Source organism: Thamnophis elegans, chromosome 12, assembly GCF_009769535.1.
Source record: "Thamnophis elegans isolate rThaEle1 chromosome 12, rThaEle1.pri, whole genome shotgun sequence".
NCBI classification, from domain to species: domain Eukaryota; kingdom Metazoa; phylum Chordata; class Lepidosauria; order Squamata; family Colubridae; genus Thamnophis; species Thamnophis elegans.
The window spans coordinates 25,772,914-25,789,354 of NC_045552.1; the positions used below are offsets into that span (position 1 = coordinate 25,772,914).

General features: G+C 42.7%; 1 protein-coding gene across 1 annotated transcript in view; it reads left to right on the forward strand.

Moving 5' to 3' along the window:
• KCNQ4 (potassium voltage-gated channel subfamily Q member 4) overlaps positions 1–16,441 on the forward strand; it is a 127,209-nt gene that overhangs the window by 69,421 nt on the left and 41,347 nt on the right. Inside the window, 2 exon segments of the mRNA XM_032228518.1 lie at positions 3,532–3,622; positions 15,656–15,782. Coding sequence (XP_032084409.1) covers positions 3,532–3,622; positions 15,656–15,782 — 218 coding nt within the window.

Genomic DNA, 16,441 nt, shown 5'->3' on the forward strand with positions numbered 1-16,441 from the left:
GCTGATAGATAGTGGCTGCTCATATCCAAATTGTTTCTACCCAGAAGACAGAAGAAAGACGCAAACTACAAGACTAGAGGAGATAACCAGGAAAAAAAAAACATGTTGTTTCTGGGGCTGTTCCTTTTTGTCAACAATGATGCTCCTTCCAAATGAATGGTTAATGGGCAATGATATTCATTTCCATCTGAACAGATGGACAATTGATCCACATAAGTCAAGGTCTCCTTCAAGCTAAAACAGGTCTGGATGTGCCATAGTGCTTATCACCGGGGGATGGAGCAAACCTTGGAGAGGACAGCCCCACATTCAGAGTTGATCCAGCCCCTTGATATTGTCAGGCCTGCAGCCATCTTTTCTGTTGGATATTTGGCCTGTCACACTTACTATTATTCTGCCATGCATTTTCTATTGTGGGAAAATGGAAGGGGGGATTGTACAGAGTTAGGTGTGATGTAGCCATAACGATATTCTTTCTAGAAAGCCAAGGTCATCCTTTGTCTTTGCACCTCTGCCCCTGGCTGGAACTGGATGGGTTGAACTGCCAGCATGGCAGTGGAAGATTGGACCATGTGATGGATTTGTGAGTGTGGGGGCAAGATCTTGAACTTTCAACTGTGTGGGGAAACTTTCAGATTTGGGTTTTCCCAGATGTGCCAACATGGCTCTCTTAATAAATTAGAACTTTGAGCAATACTTTGCTTTGGACTCTGATTTACTTTTGAATGCTATTTGGAACGCTGACATTAACCTGAATCTCCCTTAAAGTACTTTACCAGCTTCTCTGACCATCGGGGTGCTGTCTGGAGTCCTGAGCCCCATCTTGGCGGTGTAAAGACTCAGGGAAGATGGAGGAAGAGAATGTATGGCAGATATAGGACAAACTAAAATTCAATGCCCTGTTTCTCTTTTATCATGGCTTGCATTGCTGCTGCCTCATTTTCCAACGCTTGGAAGGTGGAAATTCTGTTGGGTGTTCAAGGAAGAAGGGATTAGAAAATGGTAGGAAAAAATGTCCTAAGAGGTCAGTTTGATAATGGAACCAGTTACCAAAGGAAGTGGGGGGCTCCTCATTTCTGGGTGTATTCTAGCAAAGGTGATGTTCAGCAAAGCTCACTTCTTCAGCTTCAACCACAATAATACATGGGTAAACAATAGATACAAACTCAAGGTAAAGCGCTTCAAATTTCAGAAAATATGACTTTAGCAACAGAGTGATCAACGCCTGGAATGCTCTACCTGACTATGTTGTTACAGCCTCAAACCCCCACAGCTTCAACTTCAAATTGTCTACTGTGGACCTCATCCCATTCCTAAGAGGTCCGTAAAGGGGGCATGCATAAGCGCATAAGCGTGCCTAATATCCCTGTCTTACTGCCCCCATTTATCTGTACTCACTTCCTTCGTTCATGTTTATGTTCATACCTATACTTGTTATCTTGTATACATTTGACAAACAAAGAAACAAATAAATAAATATTATCAGGAATGATTTAATTTAGATTACTGTATTGGGCAGGATAGTGGACAAGATGGCCTGAAGGGCTCCTTTGGATTCTTGGATCCTAAGATTCAAATTCTCAGTGTCTTCCTGGTCCTAATCTAACTCCTTCCCTACTACACTACCCTACTGCTGAGACTGAGAAGAAGGACTGGCCCAAATTCCCCCAGGAAGCCTTTGGAGCTAAGGGAGGATTAGAACTGGAGTTTCAAAACCTTCATCACCTCACCACATTGATACACATTTATTTGCACTTCACCAGGTTTCCAGATTCTGACTTAGGAAGAGGACTTCACCACTGCTTGCTAACTTAAGGTTTGGGCTCAGCTAATGGCTAAGCAACTAAGATGCTGAGCTTGTCAATCAGGTCGGCAGTTCAGCAGTTCGAATCCCTAGCACCACATAATGGAGCAAGCTCCCTGCACTTTTCCCAGCTTCTGCAAACCTAGCAGTTCAAAAGCACGTAAAAAATGCAAGTAGAAAAATAGGGACCACCTTTGGTGGGAGGGGAATAGCATTCTGTGCACCTTCACCATTTAGTCATGCTGGCCATATGACCACGGAGACATATTTGGACAGTGCTGGCTCTTTGCCTTAGAAAGGGAGATGAGCACCATCCCCTAGAGTCAGAAACAACTAGCATGCTTGTGCGAGGAAACTAACCCCTTTTAACCCAACTTTCCTTCCCTTTTATACAAGAGAGAATCACGGAATGATACTATCGTAACAGTCTATTGAATCCAACCACCTGTTCAGTGCAGGAATCCCAAATCAAGCATCTCACAAAGATGGTATCCATCCTGACTGAATCCATTCAAAAAGGGATGTCTGTTCCATGTCTGGGGAAATGGTTCCCTTATCAAAGAGGTCTTACATTTCCCTCCTCCCCCGCATTTAATTAGGTCTTCCTTCCTGGAACTTTACGATTGGCATTCCAAATTCTGTGCTCTTGTATGATAGAAAAGAGGTTGAAGCTAATCATAATAATTATCATTGAGGTAATTTATCTATGGAAAATCCTTTCAGTCCAGGGGTGGGATTCAGTTGGTTCACCCTGGTTCGGGTGAACTGGGTGTCAATTTTGCATCCAGTTTGCCAAACTGGTTGTTGCAAGAACTGGCTGGCCTCTCCCATCCTGCCCCTCCCCTCCCAGGAGAACAGGGCCCGCACGGAGGCTCTGGGAGGGCAAAAAATGCCCAGAAGTCCAGAAATGGGCCCATTTCTGGCCTCTGGAGTCCAGGGGAGGCCATTTTCACTCTCCAGGAGGTTCAGGAAAAGCCCCCAGAAGGCAGAAACAACCCTCCTGTGGTGCAGGAGGTTGAGTAGGCCACATCCATCATGGCCACACTCATCCAGCAACTGGGCAGAGAACTGGTTGCTAACATTTTTGAATCCCACCACTGCTTCAATCCTAGCATTAATGCAAACCATGCCCAGTTTCATAGCTCATGATCTTCCAGCTTTTCAGTATCTTTCAAAAAACCCAGTGTCCAGAATTGTCAAGTGTCAAGTACTCAAGATGGGAGTCAGCAGATGCCAAATAAAGCACAGCTAATGTTGCTTTTAATTTGGAAAGCATATTTGTATTACTTCAGTCTAAAATTGACATATTTTTGCAGCCAGATTACATTGGTGATTCATATTCAACCCTCATGGTAACAAAGATTCTATTTGCTATAACTAGTGTCCAACTATAACTGTGGGTTTAAGAAGTCTGCATTTGTCTCTCTCAGGTTTCATTCTGCTGTTTTCAGGACATTTCGCTAACCTCTTTACATCATTTGGAGTTTTGTTTTTGTCTTTTCCAATTATGAGTTGGGATCCCCCAGAGGATCATGAGAAACCTTGAGGGCAGAATCACATTTTTTTGTCAGGCTTGGCGCAATTTGAGTGGGAACACTGGCCTAACTCCCTCCAAGATTTGATTCTCAGACAAGTTGTGATACCAGAAAGTCCTGTGTTCACATGACACAATAACTCTTGTGAGTTCTGGCTTGGACTAACCCATGTTCTCCTTTTTCTTCTTGCAGATTTATCCTGGTCTTCAGCTGTCTGATTTTATCTGTGTTTTCAACTATTCCTGAGCATCATACATTTGCCAACGAGTATCTCTTCATCCTGGTAAGGGAGATCTCCTTCTTCATTCTTTTTTTACTTTATTTATTTGATTTGTTAAACATTTATAAGACAACAGGTATTAGAATAAACATGAGTATGAATGAAATGGGGACAAAGAAATGGGGACAGTAGGACAAGGATGGTAAGCACGATGGTGTGCTTATACACGCCCATTACAGACCTCTTAGGAGTGGGGTCAATAGTAGACAGTTTAAGGTTTCAGTTATGAGGATTTGAAGATGCTATTTGAAGAAGTTATGACGATTTGAAGATTCTTCAGCAACCTTCTGGAATTTTCTCCCAATGTTGTTTGGTTAAAGCCACACTGAGTCATTTGAGGTTCCACATGTTCTGAGAAACCAGACATTGTCTCAGCCTATTGGTTGAATGGTGGTTCTTTGGGCATTGCATGGGAAGGGCCTCACATGCATTTTGCTTTAGTAACTGAACTTTACAGATCAGTGTATTGTGAATCCAACTTCTCTGTAGGTAAGTATGGGGAGAGACGTTCTTTCAGTCTTTGTTTTTAATTGCTACAAGAGGGGGTGAGGTAGGGCAGGAATATTTGCCAGGATTCCAAGACAGCATGGTGTCAGGCCTGCAGCCATCTTTTCTTTTGGATCTTTGGCCTGCAACACTTTCTATTATTCTGCTATGCATTTTCTATTGTGGGAAAATGGGAGAAGGGATTGTACGGAGTTAGATACTATATAGCCATAACAAGATTCTTTCTAGAAAGCCAAGGTCATCCTTTATCTTTGCACCTCTGCACCTGACTGGAATTGGAGGGGTAGAACTGCCAGCATGGCAATGGAAGATGGACTTGTGTGTGTGGGAGCAAGATCTTGAACTTTCAACTTGGTGCGGAAAACCGGGAAACTTTCGGATTTGGGTTTTCCCAGATGTGCCAACATGGCTCTCTTCATAAATTGGAACTTTGAGGAATCCTTTGCCTTTAGATGCTATTTGGAACCCTGACACATGGTCTTTGCAGTTGTTGTAAGCACCCTTCCCACAAATACACTCAAGCTGGAACCCAGGAAAGTTTGGTCACTAAATTGGCTTAATTTTCCTGGTTCGCTCAATAGCAATAGACTTATATACTGCTTCATAGTGCTTTTATAGTCCTGTTGTGGCCCGCTGGCGGCCTGTAGATCTGGCAGCAGAGTTGGATAGGGAAGAGGTTGGGGAGGAACATGGGCCAGTCCTGGAGTCTGGGGAAGGCTCGGATGAGAACTCTGCGTCAGTGGTGGGTTCCTAACCAGTTTAGTACTGGTTCGCTGAGAGGGTGTTTTGCATTTCATTATATATATGAAATATTTATACTGTATATTAATATATACCTCTAATATTTATATGTCTAAATATGTAGTATTTATTTATTTTGCTGGAGTGGCTCTGTTGAGCTAACATAACGGTAAAAACAGTCAACAAAAATGATCATTAAAAATTTAAAAAGCCCAGACATACCATCTGCTTGTCAAGCCATATCATAGCATCTTCCACGATGGGTGCATTTAGCATCCTACCCTGAATGCCTGAGGGAAAAGCAGGTTTTTTAACGCTGTATAAAAGGCCAGCAGAGCTAGGGCAAAAAATGAATCTCTGGAGAGTTGAGACTCCGTTCCAAATCATTCAGTTTCAAATAACCTGCCAGCCTTCTCAGGTAAACCAGACAAGAAACAGACACGATGAGCTAATTCAACGTTATTATAAAGCTACATTAACAGAATCTTACAAGTCTGAATGTAGAAATCTCCAGCGCTCCCTTTTACAGCCAGAGAAATTAGCAAGCTTCTTTTATGTATTTCTTTTTCTGCCCATTTTTCAGCTCCCCCATTCTTATCTGGCAGTTCTCTAGTTCCCCCTCCTTTCTCCCAAGATCTTTCCCGCGTATTCTCTCTAGTAATGCTATGCTGCTAACTAGGGCATACAAAAACTTTGCCAGACCTATCCTTGAATGCTGCTCACCTGCCTGGAACCCACACTGCATCTCGGACATTAAAACATTAGAGAGGGTCCAGAGGTATTTTACAAGAATAGGCCTTAACGCCTCTGCTCGTAATAAAATTCCGTATACCTCCAGGCTTGAAATTTTAGGCCTGGATAACCTTGAACTATGCTGTCTACGACCTAAGCTTAGTACAGAAGATTATCTGCCATAATGTCCTAATTTTGACTTCTACTGCAGTAACACCAGGGCTATCAATAAATACACACTAAATGTAATCCGTTCTAATCTTCATTGCAGGAAAAATGATTTCAGCAATAGAGTAGTAAATGTGTGGAAGACCCTACCTAATCCTGTTGTTAGTTCCTCTAACCCCCATACATTTGACCTTAAACTATCTACCGGGGACATTATGTGCTTCTTAAGAGGTCCCTTGGGGGACGTGCATAAGCGTACCAGTGTGCCTACCGTCCCTGTCCTACTGTCCCCATTGATATGTCCTCTTTTTATGTGTTTATGGCTATGTTTGGCTTATTTATATCCATTTATTTCTATGTTTTCATACTTGTTTCCTTGTACTTGCTGATAAATAAATAAATTAACAAACAAACAAATAAATACCATTATACCATTATTCCAAGGAGTATTTCTGCAGTACATTGTTGCTGTTAAGGGTACACTTTTTATTCATTTTGCACAGCATTATTTAATTTTTTTAAAAAACAAGTTAATTTTTTTAAAAAGCAACTGCGCCTGTGATATCCATAAACAGGAATGGAACTTCACACTGTCAAGGCTCTGTCTTGACTTTTTTTCTTTTTACCATATCCAGCTGGGCAAGGTTTGTCCACTCTGGGAGCTAAAGCAGAAATAGCTACAGAGGTGGAGAGCCCCTTGGCTGAATAGGAGGGGCAGCCCTGCAGGAGTTGCTTAAGTTGTTCTGCACTGCATCTCTGAATGAATACATACAAGAGCTTCTTCCCTTCTCCAGTGGAAGCACCACTTTCCTGATGGATCTTGGGCCATTCTGGACTGAGAGGAGGCTCCAGTAGTAGGATTCAACTGTTTTTACTACCAGTTCTGTGGGTGTGGTGTGGCTTGGTGGGCATGACTTGATGGGCATGAGAGGGGAAGGATACTGCAAAATCCCCATTCCCTCCACACCCCACTAACCTGCTTTCCAGTTCCATTCTCCCAGTCCATCAGTTGGGACTCGGGAGGCAGCAAATAGATGTGGGTGGAGCCAGCCAGGTGGTATTTGCCAGCTCTCCAAACTACTCAAAATTTCCACTACCAGTTTGCCAGAACAGGTCAGAACTACCTGAATACCCCCTCTGGGAGGCTCCATTGTGAGAACTAATCTTTAAGAAATGAAAGCAGATCTTCTCGAGCTGGGACAATCCAGCTGGGTGGGGGTGATGATAAGAGATTCCAGCAAATGCATAGAAATTCCAGCCAGAAGTCTTCGCTAGCCTTGAAAGAAAGATATCCTGGAAAGTCACTCATTGGAACTCCTTGAGAACATTGGATGAACTCAGTTCTTCTATTGCCCTTCTCCTTGGCCTCTAAAAGGCTGCCTGAGACACATCATTAACCTAAAGAGTTTAGTCTACAGGACGCCTAGTCTGCTGTTAAAGTCAGATGCTAAGCTTGACTTCTGGTAACTTTAGGGACAGATCTGTGCAGCTTTCTTGGAAACAGCATGGACGCATTTTATAAAAAAAATTTAAAATCTCCTCCTGAGATGCTTTTGTTTACTTAGTTTTCCAGAATCCCCAGTTTTGCTTCCAATGCTGGGATTTCATCGTGGTCTCCCATCCAGGCACAACTTAGCTTTTGTGTCCAGACCAAGTTGAACCAGTACTGCCTCCTAGTGGCTAATATATAAAATACAGACATAAAGAGGGCACTACAAATAGTTAATGAAATTCAAATATTTTGGCCATATAATAAGAAGGAAGGACTCACTGGAGAAGAGCCTCATGCTGGGAAAGACTGGGGGCAAAAGAAGAAGGGGACAGCAGAGAATGAGGTGGCTGGATGGAGTCATCGAAGCAGTCGGTGTGAGCTTAAATGGACTCCAGGGGATGGTAGAGGACAGGAAGACCTGGAGGAATGTTGTCCATGGGGTCGCGATGGGTCAGACACGACTTCACAACTAACAACAACAACAGATAGTTCTTGACATACAACCACAATTGGAATTTCTATTGTGAAGTGATGTCATTGAGCTACACTCCATTTTATAACCTTATTTTCTGTGCTCATTAACTGAATCACATACTCGTTAAAAGAAACTATCTTTCACCAGTGACTTTGCTGGCTGAATGCCCCACAGGGAAGGTTGCAAAGGGTGATCATGTGACACCCCCTTCTCCCCCCCCAGATGCTGCAGCCATTGTAAATACACGTCAGTTGACTAGTGCATGAATTTTGATCACGTAACTGCAGTGATGCTGAGATGATTGCAACTCTGAGGACTGGTCACAAGTCATTTTTCCCCCCAATGCCGTCATAACGTCAAATGCTCACTGAACGGATGGTTGTAAGTCAAGGACTACCTGTAAAGCATTTTGGAAGGACGAGGTAACCCTTTTCCGCTCCAGTGCAGCCCCTCCTGCTATTAGATTTCCCAAAAAGGAAATCTCCCATTGGCACTAATGAAAGGTTATGGCTGGGATTAATAGCTGTGTGTGGGAGCAAGTTAAGAGGGGAAAGACTGATTTGGCAAGGCCGGAAATAAGGAAAACTCCATCCCCAATCTCACCGTAGGCATGTTGCAGCCCCAAAACCTCAGCTACCTTCCAAAAGAGAAACTCTAGCAGAAAAAAAAGCATACTTTGTGGCAGAAGGAGAGGAATGCAATTGTTTATTAGATCTGCTAATTATTGATTTATTTATCTAGTATCGTAGGCATGAATGGCACTTTTGTCACAAAGCAGCAATTTAACAGGCACTTATTCCAACTGATTTACCACAAATTAAAGACAGTGAGAGTTTGAGTCTGGGCTTGTTTGCAGAGGGATTTAAAAAGCTCCTGCAGAAATGGCAATTTCAAAGACCCTGCAAGGGAAGGCAGCAAGGGCAATGAGGTGGTACTGATTGGGGAAAGAGAATTCCTCCGAGAGCTTTGGATGATAAAGCTGGATAAGTGAACATAATTGGCAAGGAGGCGCCAGGAAAACAGAGTGATGGATGAAGGGATGGGAGGAAGCTCGGTCTGCAATTAAAGGACAAGGAACTGGGAGAAGGTTTTAAGGAGGAGGCCCTGCCAAGCAGGGAGAGGAAGGACACCAGATGGACCTGATAGGATTAGAAAGTGAAGAGGCCAGAGAGGAGACAAGGGATGATCAACAAAGACATGAGTCAGAGTTCAACAATAAATAAATACATCATCATCATAATAATAATCCCTGCAGCATTTAGAAACATTCAGTGAAGCCTTTGCTGTTGGAAATAGGATGATCTCTTACTACTTCTTGGGAAGGGAAGAAGGAAAGTCCCGTTTCATAGAAGGGATTGGCTGAAAAAGAAAGGCAAATTATTTGGATGTTTCAGCCATCAGCACAACTTGCTCGTTTTCATCTGCACAGGGAAAAAACAAACAAGTGACAGTTGGAAGAAAAGGAAGGAAGGAAAATCTCAGAAAGAAAGATATCTCTTTTTAAGCAACTTTCCCCCAAACTCTCAGAAATAGCTGACGCTGGTTTTCTTCTAACTGAGATGAAAACTAAATTAAGAAGGTCCGTGTGACTTTCCCGTAGTAAGCAAAATAGGTACCTGTTTGTACAAAAATAGAGAGGGAGGTGACAAGGAGGCCATAGCTGACACTGCAGGAAAATAGGCCCTTTCTGATTCATGCAAGGAGGGATGCAGCGAGACCAGTTGGGGGGCAAGTTTGCAGGGCCAGGTTCTCGCATTTCCCATTGGAGCAGGAATGATGGACATTTGTGCCCATTTGTCCACCATCCAGGAGAAAAGCCATAGGTCTCTGGTAGAGCCTTTACATTGAATGCAAGGAATCCTATCTTAATGCACATCAGCTTCAGGTATGACTGGGAAGATGACTCCATTAAGAATTAAAAATAATAGGAAGCATCCGTTATTCAAAATAATCAGATTATGCATATACAGAAATGGTATATAATAGCCTCAGATCTTTGCATTAACCTGTGATAAAGAACTGAGGAATGACTGGAAACACATAAGAGAACAGAAACTCTTGATCCTGGAAAGACATAAAAAAGGATGCCAGACGAGCCTGAGAGGATGGAAGATTGCAAAATTGGTTTCTGGATTTAGTGCATCAATTTAATGCTGTCATCAAAAGGATTGATTGATTGATCCTCATTTAGAATCCACCTCCCATCATCATTAAACCTGGACTGTATTGGCTAACCAGATAAGAAGGAGAACTCTGGAACAAGACAGTTGAACTCTCAGGTGTTATGGATTCTCCTTCAACTCTTATTCTGTTTGTTCTGACTGAGGCTTCCCAAGAGCAGGAAGCAAATGCCTGGTCCCGACAAAAAACTCTTTTATTAATTGACTGTGAATTCTGCTCATTCACATCCAGCAAAGTCTTTCAAGGAAGGGTTTACAGTAACAGAACTTACCTGGCTTGGAGAGTTGACAGGCTGATATCTGCAAAACTTGGCAAGAAGTCTCGGAGAGTCAGGAACCAATTAAACAAACTAATTGTGTCCTGCAAACTCCATTCCCCTTTCGTTCCTCTTTTATTTCCTCTGGGAGGGGCCATTCATCATCCACCTGTGGCCTTACTGCCAAGTTGACCCTTGTTCTTTAGCTGTTGCCTTCATCTGGCAACTCTGTGCATGCACACACTGGGAACAGGCTCCAGCTGTTTGTCTGCCTCACTGATTTCTGACTCTGAAGGCAGCTGATAACTGGCATATGGCTCTGGCCCCCTCTCTGCCTCTGACCCAGAACCCTCATCAGAGCCTTCCCCAGACTCCAGGACTGACCCATGTTCCTCCCCAACCTCCTCACTATCTGAATCTGATGCCAGCTCCACTGGCCACTGGCGGGCCACAACACTGTTCCCCTCTTCTCTCCAATGGTCTTTCCCACACCTTAAAGGGTCACTTTGTGTCTCATTGGACCTGAACTATCCATCCTTTGTAGCCTCCCATTTACCTTGAGCAGTTTACCTCACAACTTCCAGGGGATTCAAGGAAGGGCAAGTCACAGTTGGTATTAGCCCCATCAGGAGAGCAAATTGTTCCCCAGGGAACGTTGCATCCATGGAGGCCTTTGCATGACAAGTTTTCTCCTGATGTGTCCCCGAAATGTCTGCTCAAAAGTAAATTTGCAGCAGCAGCATGAAATGCCACCCTTTGCTCCAAAGATGTCTTTGCTGAGGTCCAGCCTTTGTGTGGGGAAGATCAATGAGTCGCAATGAGCACATTTATATTTAGCAAACAGTTCTCTATACCATCCTGCCCTTTTGGAGTCCTCGTTTCTGATTGTGGCCTCTATGCGGTCTGGTCAAAATGCTGGGTCATTAACACCACGGTAGCAACTATAAAAGAGAAGAAGAGAGAGGAGAGAGTTCCTTGATAAGAAGAACAGAAGTAGAATTTTATCTGATCTCTGTGACACGTTTTTCCAAGTCAGCGGAAATTCAGATTGCTGAATTTCTTTGGTAATGGGCAAATGTACTGCATTTGTGCCTAGTACCTAAAGTACTGCTTCCAGGTTTGGTTACCACACTATAAAAAAGAAGTTGAGACTCCAGAAAGAGTGCAGAGAAGAGCAACCAGGATGATGAGGGTACTGGAGACTAAAACATACGAAGAACTGGGCATGGCTAGTCTAGTGAAGAGAAGGACCAGAGGAGACATGATAGCAGACTTCCTGTATTTGAGGGGCTGCCACAGAGAGGAGGGGGTCAAACTATTTTCCAAAGGACCTGAAGGCCAGACAAGGAATAATGGATGGAAACTGATCAATGAGAGATTCAACCTAGAAATAAGGAGGAACTTTCTGACAGTGAGAACAATCAACCCATGGAACAGAAGTTGCCTTTGGAAGTTGTGGGGGCTTCATCACTGGAGGCTTTCAAGAAGAGATAGGACTGCCATTTGTCAGAAATAGTGTAGAGTCTCCTGCTTGAGGGGGGGGATATTGGACTAGATGACCGATAAGGTCCCTTCCAACTCTGTTAAATCTGTTATGAAATTCACATGTTTTTCTTGTGGTTAATTCCCCCAGCCTTTGATATCCAAAGGTAGAATATCTTTCCCCCTTATCTTTTTAGTTTATTTGCTACCTTAAAAATATAGAAAAATATTTTCAAAAGGAAAAGAAAGAAGATAATGGCTGACAGATGTGGTGGGACAAGGGAGAAGTTAAAAGAGAAACAGCAAAAGCATCACATTGGTTACATATGGGAAATTATTCTGCCTAATTTTTCAAGGCATGCTTAAACCTTGAGCACACTGAACAATATTGATTCATCTTTGTGCTACATCAATAAAGAGTCATTTTGTCAACAAAAAGCAAGACTGTATTAACCATCCTGGATATTAAATTTGGACTCACACTGTCATTACGACATTGAACAGTAAGCCCCACTCCTGCCCCCAACCCCCCACTGTTCAATTAAATGCTCAAGTCTTCCTATAGTAATGCATCCATAAGTCTTTCGTTAGTAATTCAAAAGTACCTTCACATCTTTGAAGGTATTGATATTTTTTGACCAGCTGAACTCACTGATGGATTTTGAATTGAAATAGGGCAATGTTGGGACAGACCCGTCTCATATGAGTAAGTCTCCTGTCAGCCATTTACACTTTTCAATAATAAGGAGGTTGTGTAATGGTATGTGGCAATGACCTTGGGAGATGGAAGAAAGAGTCACAAACTGGACAACTGGCATGCAAAATATATATCATCCACAGAAGAGGTGAGGGCATGGGAAGCAGAGGTGGTATTCAGGAGGTTCTGACCAGTTTTGGAGAACCAGTAGCAGAAATTTTGGGTAGTTTGGAGAACTGGCAAATACCACCACTAACTGGCCCTGCCCCCATCTCTTCTCTGCCTCCCAGCTGAGTCCCAGCTGATCAGGAGGAAATGGAGACTTTGCAGTAACCTTCCCTTGAAGTGGGGAGGAAATGGGGATTTTGCAGTATCCTTCCTCTGGAATGGGGAGGGAATGGGGATTTTGCAGTATCCTTCCCCTGCCACACCCACCAAACCATGCCATGCCACCAAACCATGCCATGCCCACCAAGCCATGCCCACAGAACTGGTAGTAAACAACGTTGAATCCCACCCCTGATGGGAAGCATTTCAGAAGGGCCTCTCTCTATTTTTCCAGAGAGTAAAAAGAAAGGATAAGAGAAATACTTTGATTCTGTTATTATAACTCTACAATAAAGATAGGGCTAGGATTTGTTCTGGTGCTTTCTGCCTGGACTATCTCAAAGGGCTAACAGGTCAATAACCAGGCCTTTAAAAAGCTCTCATAAGGGTAATGTGAAAAATATATTTTTTTGAATTAGTTTCACCTTATGATAAAAAACATTCCAAATATTCTATAAGAATATTTGCCACTGATTTGTTAATATAGAGCATTCCTGTTCTGTATTCCAAAATTCTTGAAAATAACTCCTTAGCAATATTTTATTTTTTTAATTAAAATATATTGCCAATTTGGAATCTGTTTGCTTATCATCTATCTGTCTGTCTGTCTGTCTGTCTGTCTGTCTGTAGGTATGTATGTCTCTTATATCTATCTATCTATCTATCTATCTATCTATCTATCTATCTATCTATCTATCTATCTATCATCTATCTATCTATCTATCTATCTATCTATCTATCTATCCATCCATCCATCCATCCATCCATCCATCCATCCATCCATCCATCCATCCATCCATCCATCCATCCTCATTTGTCTGTCTGTATGCCTGTCTGCCTGCCTACCTACCTACCTACCCATCCATCTCTCTCTCTCTCTTTCCCTACCTACCTACCTACCTACCTACCTACCTACCTACCTACCTACCTTTGTCTCTCTGTCTGTCTGTCTATCTATCTATCATCTCTCTCTCTCTCTCTCTCTCTCTCTCTCTCTCTCTCTCTCTCTCTCCCTACCTACCTACCTTTGTCTGTCTGTCTATCTATCTATCTATCTATCTATCTATCTATCTATCTATCTATCTATCTATCTATCTATCTATCTATCTATCTATCTATCCATCCATCCATCCATCCATCCATCCATCCATCCATCCATCCATCCATCCATCCTCATTTGTCTGTCTGTATGCCTGTCTGCCTGCCTACCTACCTACCTACCCATCCATCTCTCTCTCTCTCTTTCTCTACCTACCTACCTACCTACCTACCTACCTACCTACCTACCTACCTACCTACCTACCTTTGTCTCTCTGTCTGTCTGTCTATCTATCTATCTATCTATCTCTCTCTCTCTCTCTCTCTCTCTCTCTCTCTCTCTCTCTCCCTACCTACCTACCTTTGTCTGTCTGTCTATCTATCTATCTATCTATCTATCTATCTATCTATCTATCTATCTATCTATCTATCTATCTATCCTCATTTGTCTGTCTGTCTGTATGCCTGTCTGCCTGCCTACTTACCTACCTACCCCATCCATATCTATCTATCTATCTATCTATCTATCTATCTATCTATCTATCTATCTATCTACCTACCTACCTACCTACCTACCTATCTACCTACCATCTATCTATCTATCTATCTATCTATCTATCTATCTATCTATCTATCTATCTATCTATCTATCTATCTATCTATCTAATTTAATGTATATAACTGCTTAGAAGTGATTCTGGGCAATTTAGAAACAACCCCATCCAGAAGTTTTAAATGTGCTAATGCAATTGAACCAATTAGTGAACTCAAAAGATGTTTTCATTGAATATCTTGCCATTTTGGCAATTTTAGGCACTCCAGATTTTCCTTGCAGTAATTCAGATGGTTTAACTTTAAATAACTTGACGTGGCCATATGCAACTTTAAAGAATTAATTCCTCTAATTGCCCTTGACTTTGAAACAAGGCTTGTTTACACAAGCTCTCTATTAGGGGAAACAGTTACTGAATGGAAGTATATTTGCTTAACCAGAATTCATGTAAGTGTCATGTAATCTGGCTGGAGAATTCTGGGAGTTGAAGTCCATAAGTCTTAAAGTTGCCACGTTTGGGGACCCCAGGTTTAACAGAATCTTGCTGATCTGAAAGTACAACCCTCCCTCTTTGATTTTACAGCCCAAGAAACTAGGGAGACTCCCTCCTGTGATGTTTGCTACATCCAAATTCCCTCTGAGAACTAGGTAGCCTCTTATTTAACAATTCACCCAACTGTAGCTCTTCCCTGTCTCCCAAGGCCACTCCCACATACCATTACAATAGTTCAGAGGTCGGCAACCTGCGGCTCTGGAGCTGCATGTGGCTCTTTCATCCCTCTGCTGCGGCTCCCTGTCGCTCAAAAAATGTGTCACAACCACCAATGTGCGACACCTGCCAGCATGCAATTTATTGAGCTTTTTGACCCCTGGTAGGTTTTGTGGCTCCCGCTCTTTTATTTTCTGTGGGAAACGGATCCAAATGGCTCTTTGAGTGTTTAAGGTTGTGTACTACTGTAATAGTTCATCCTCTCCTTAATCGCCGTAATGATTGGAAGTTCTAATCCCAGTTAATTGGGTGGCAAACAATTAGATTCTAAAACAAGCTAAACATAATTTCCTCAAGTCCACCTTGACTCTTGGTGATTCCATGGATTTTTCCTGGAAAAGTATAGGAGTAGCTCCCCAGTGTCTTCTTTGCAATAAGTATTAGTGTTCCCAGTGGTGTCATTTGTATGCCGGCTGGGGAATTCTGGGAGTTGAAGTTCACACACCTGAAAGTGGCTAAGGTTGAAAAACGCTGTTGTACATGCTGTTCTGGCTACACATTTCTTGTTCTAAAGCGCTTCAGCTAAATTGGGGCTTTTGTGACCACTCTTTCGGCTTACCCGCCATGCAAAAAAAAAATCTCACATTGGTTTTTTCTGCCTTACTTTTCTCCTTGTAGGAATTTGTCATGATTGTTGTTTTTGGAGTGGAATACATTGTCCGTGTCTGGTCGGCGGGCTGCTGCTGTCGCTATCGAGGATGGCAAGGCCGTTTCCGGTTTGCCCGCAAACCCTTTTGTGTCATCGGTAAGCATCTGATGGGGACAAAGAGGCATGTCAGAAGGATTCTTGATGTGCCCCATCATTATTGGGGGGAAGAGGAGGAATGAGAATGGGAAGTCCCACTATTTTATACTCCAGACAGCTGTGCAACTGTCATTTGTAGTTGTTGACTCATATTGGTTACATTCACACAACACATGGAGTTGTCCTATTTTTTGGATGCACTCAACGCATCGAACCACATGTTAATAAACACAACCCCTAAATAAAAACTAGGGGACGCAGTAGCTTAGTAGCTAAGACACTGAGCTTGTTGATCAGAAAGGTCAGCAGTTCGGCAGTTCAAATCCCTGGTACCACGTAATGGAGTGAGCTCCCATTACTTGTCCCAGCTTCTGCCAACCTATCAGTTCAAAAGCATGTAAAAATGCAAGTAGAAAAATAGGAAGGTAACAGTGCTCTGTGCGGTGTTTAGTCATGCTGGCCATATGATCATGGAGACGTCTTCGGACTGTGCTGGCTCTTCAGCTTCAAAACGGAGATGAGCACAGCCCCCTAGAGTCAGGAACGACTAGCACATATGTGCAAGGAGAACCTTTACCTTTACCTAACTAAAAACTACAGCTGGATGCTTACTCTAGACACTTAGCATGATGACTTCCAGGTACGTAAGGTGACTTCTA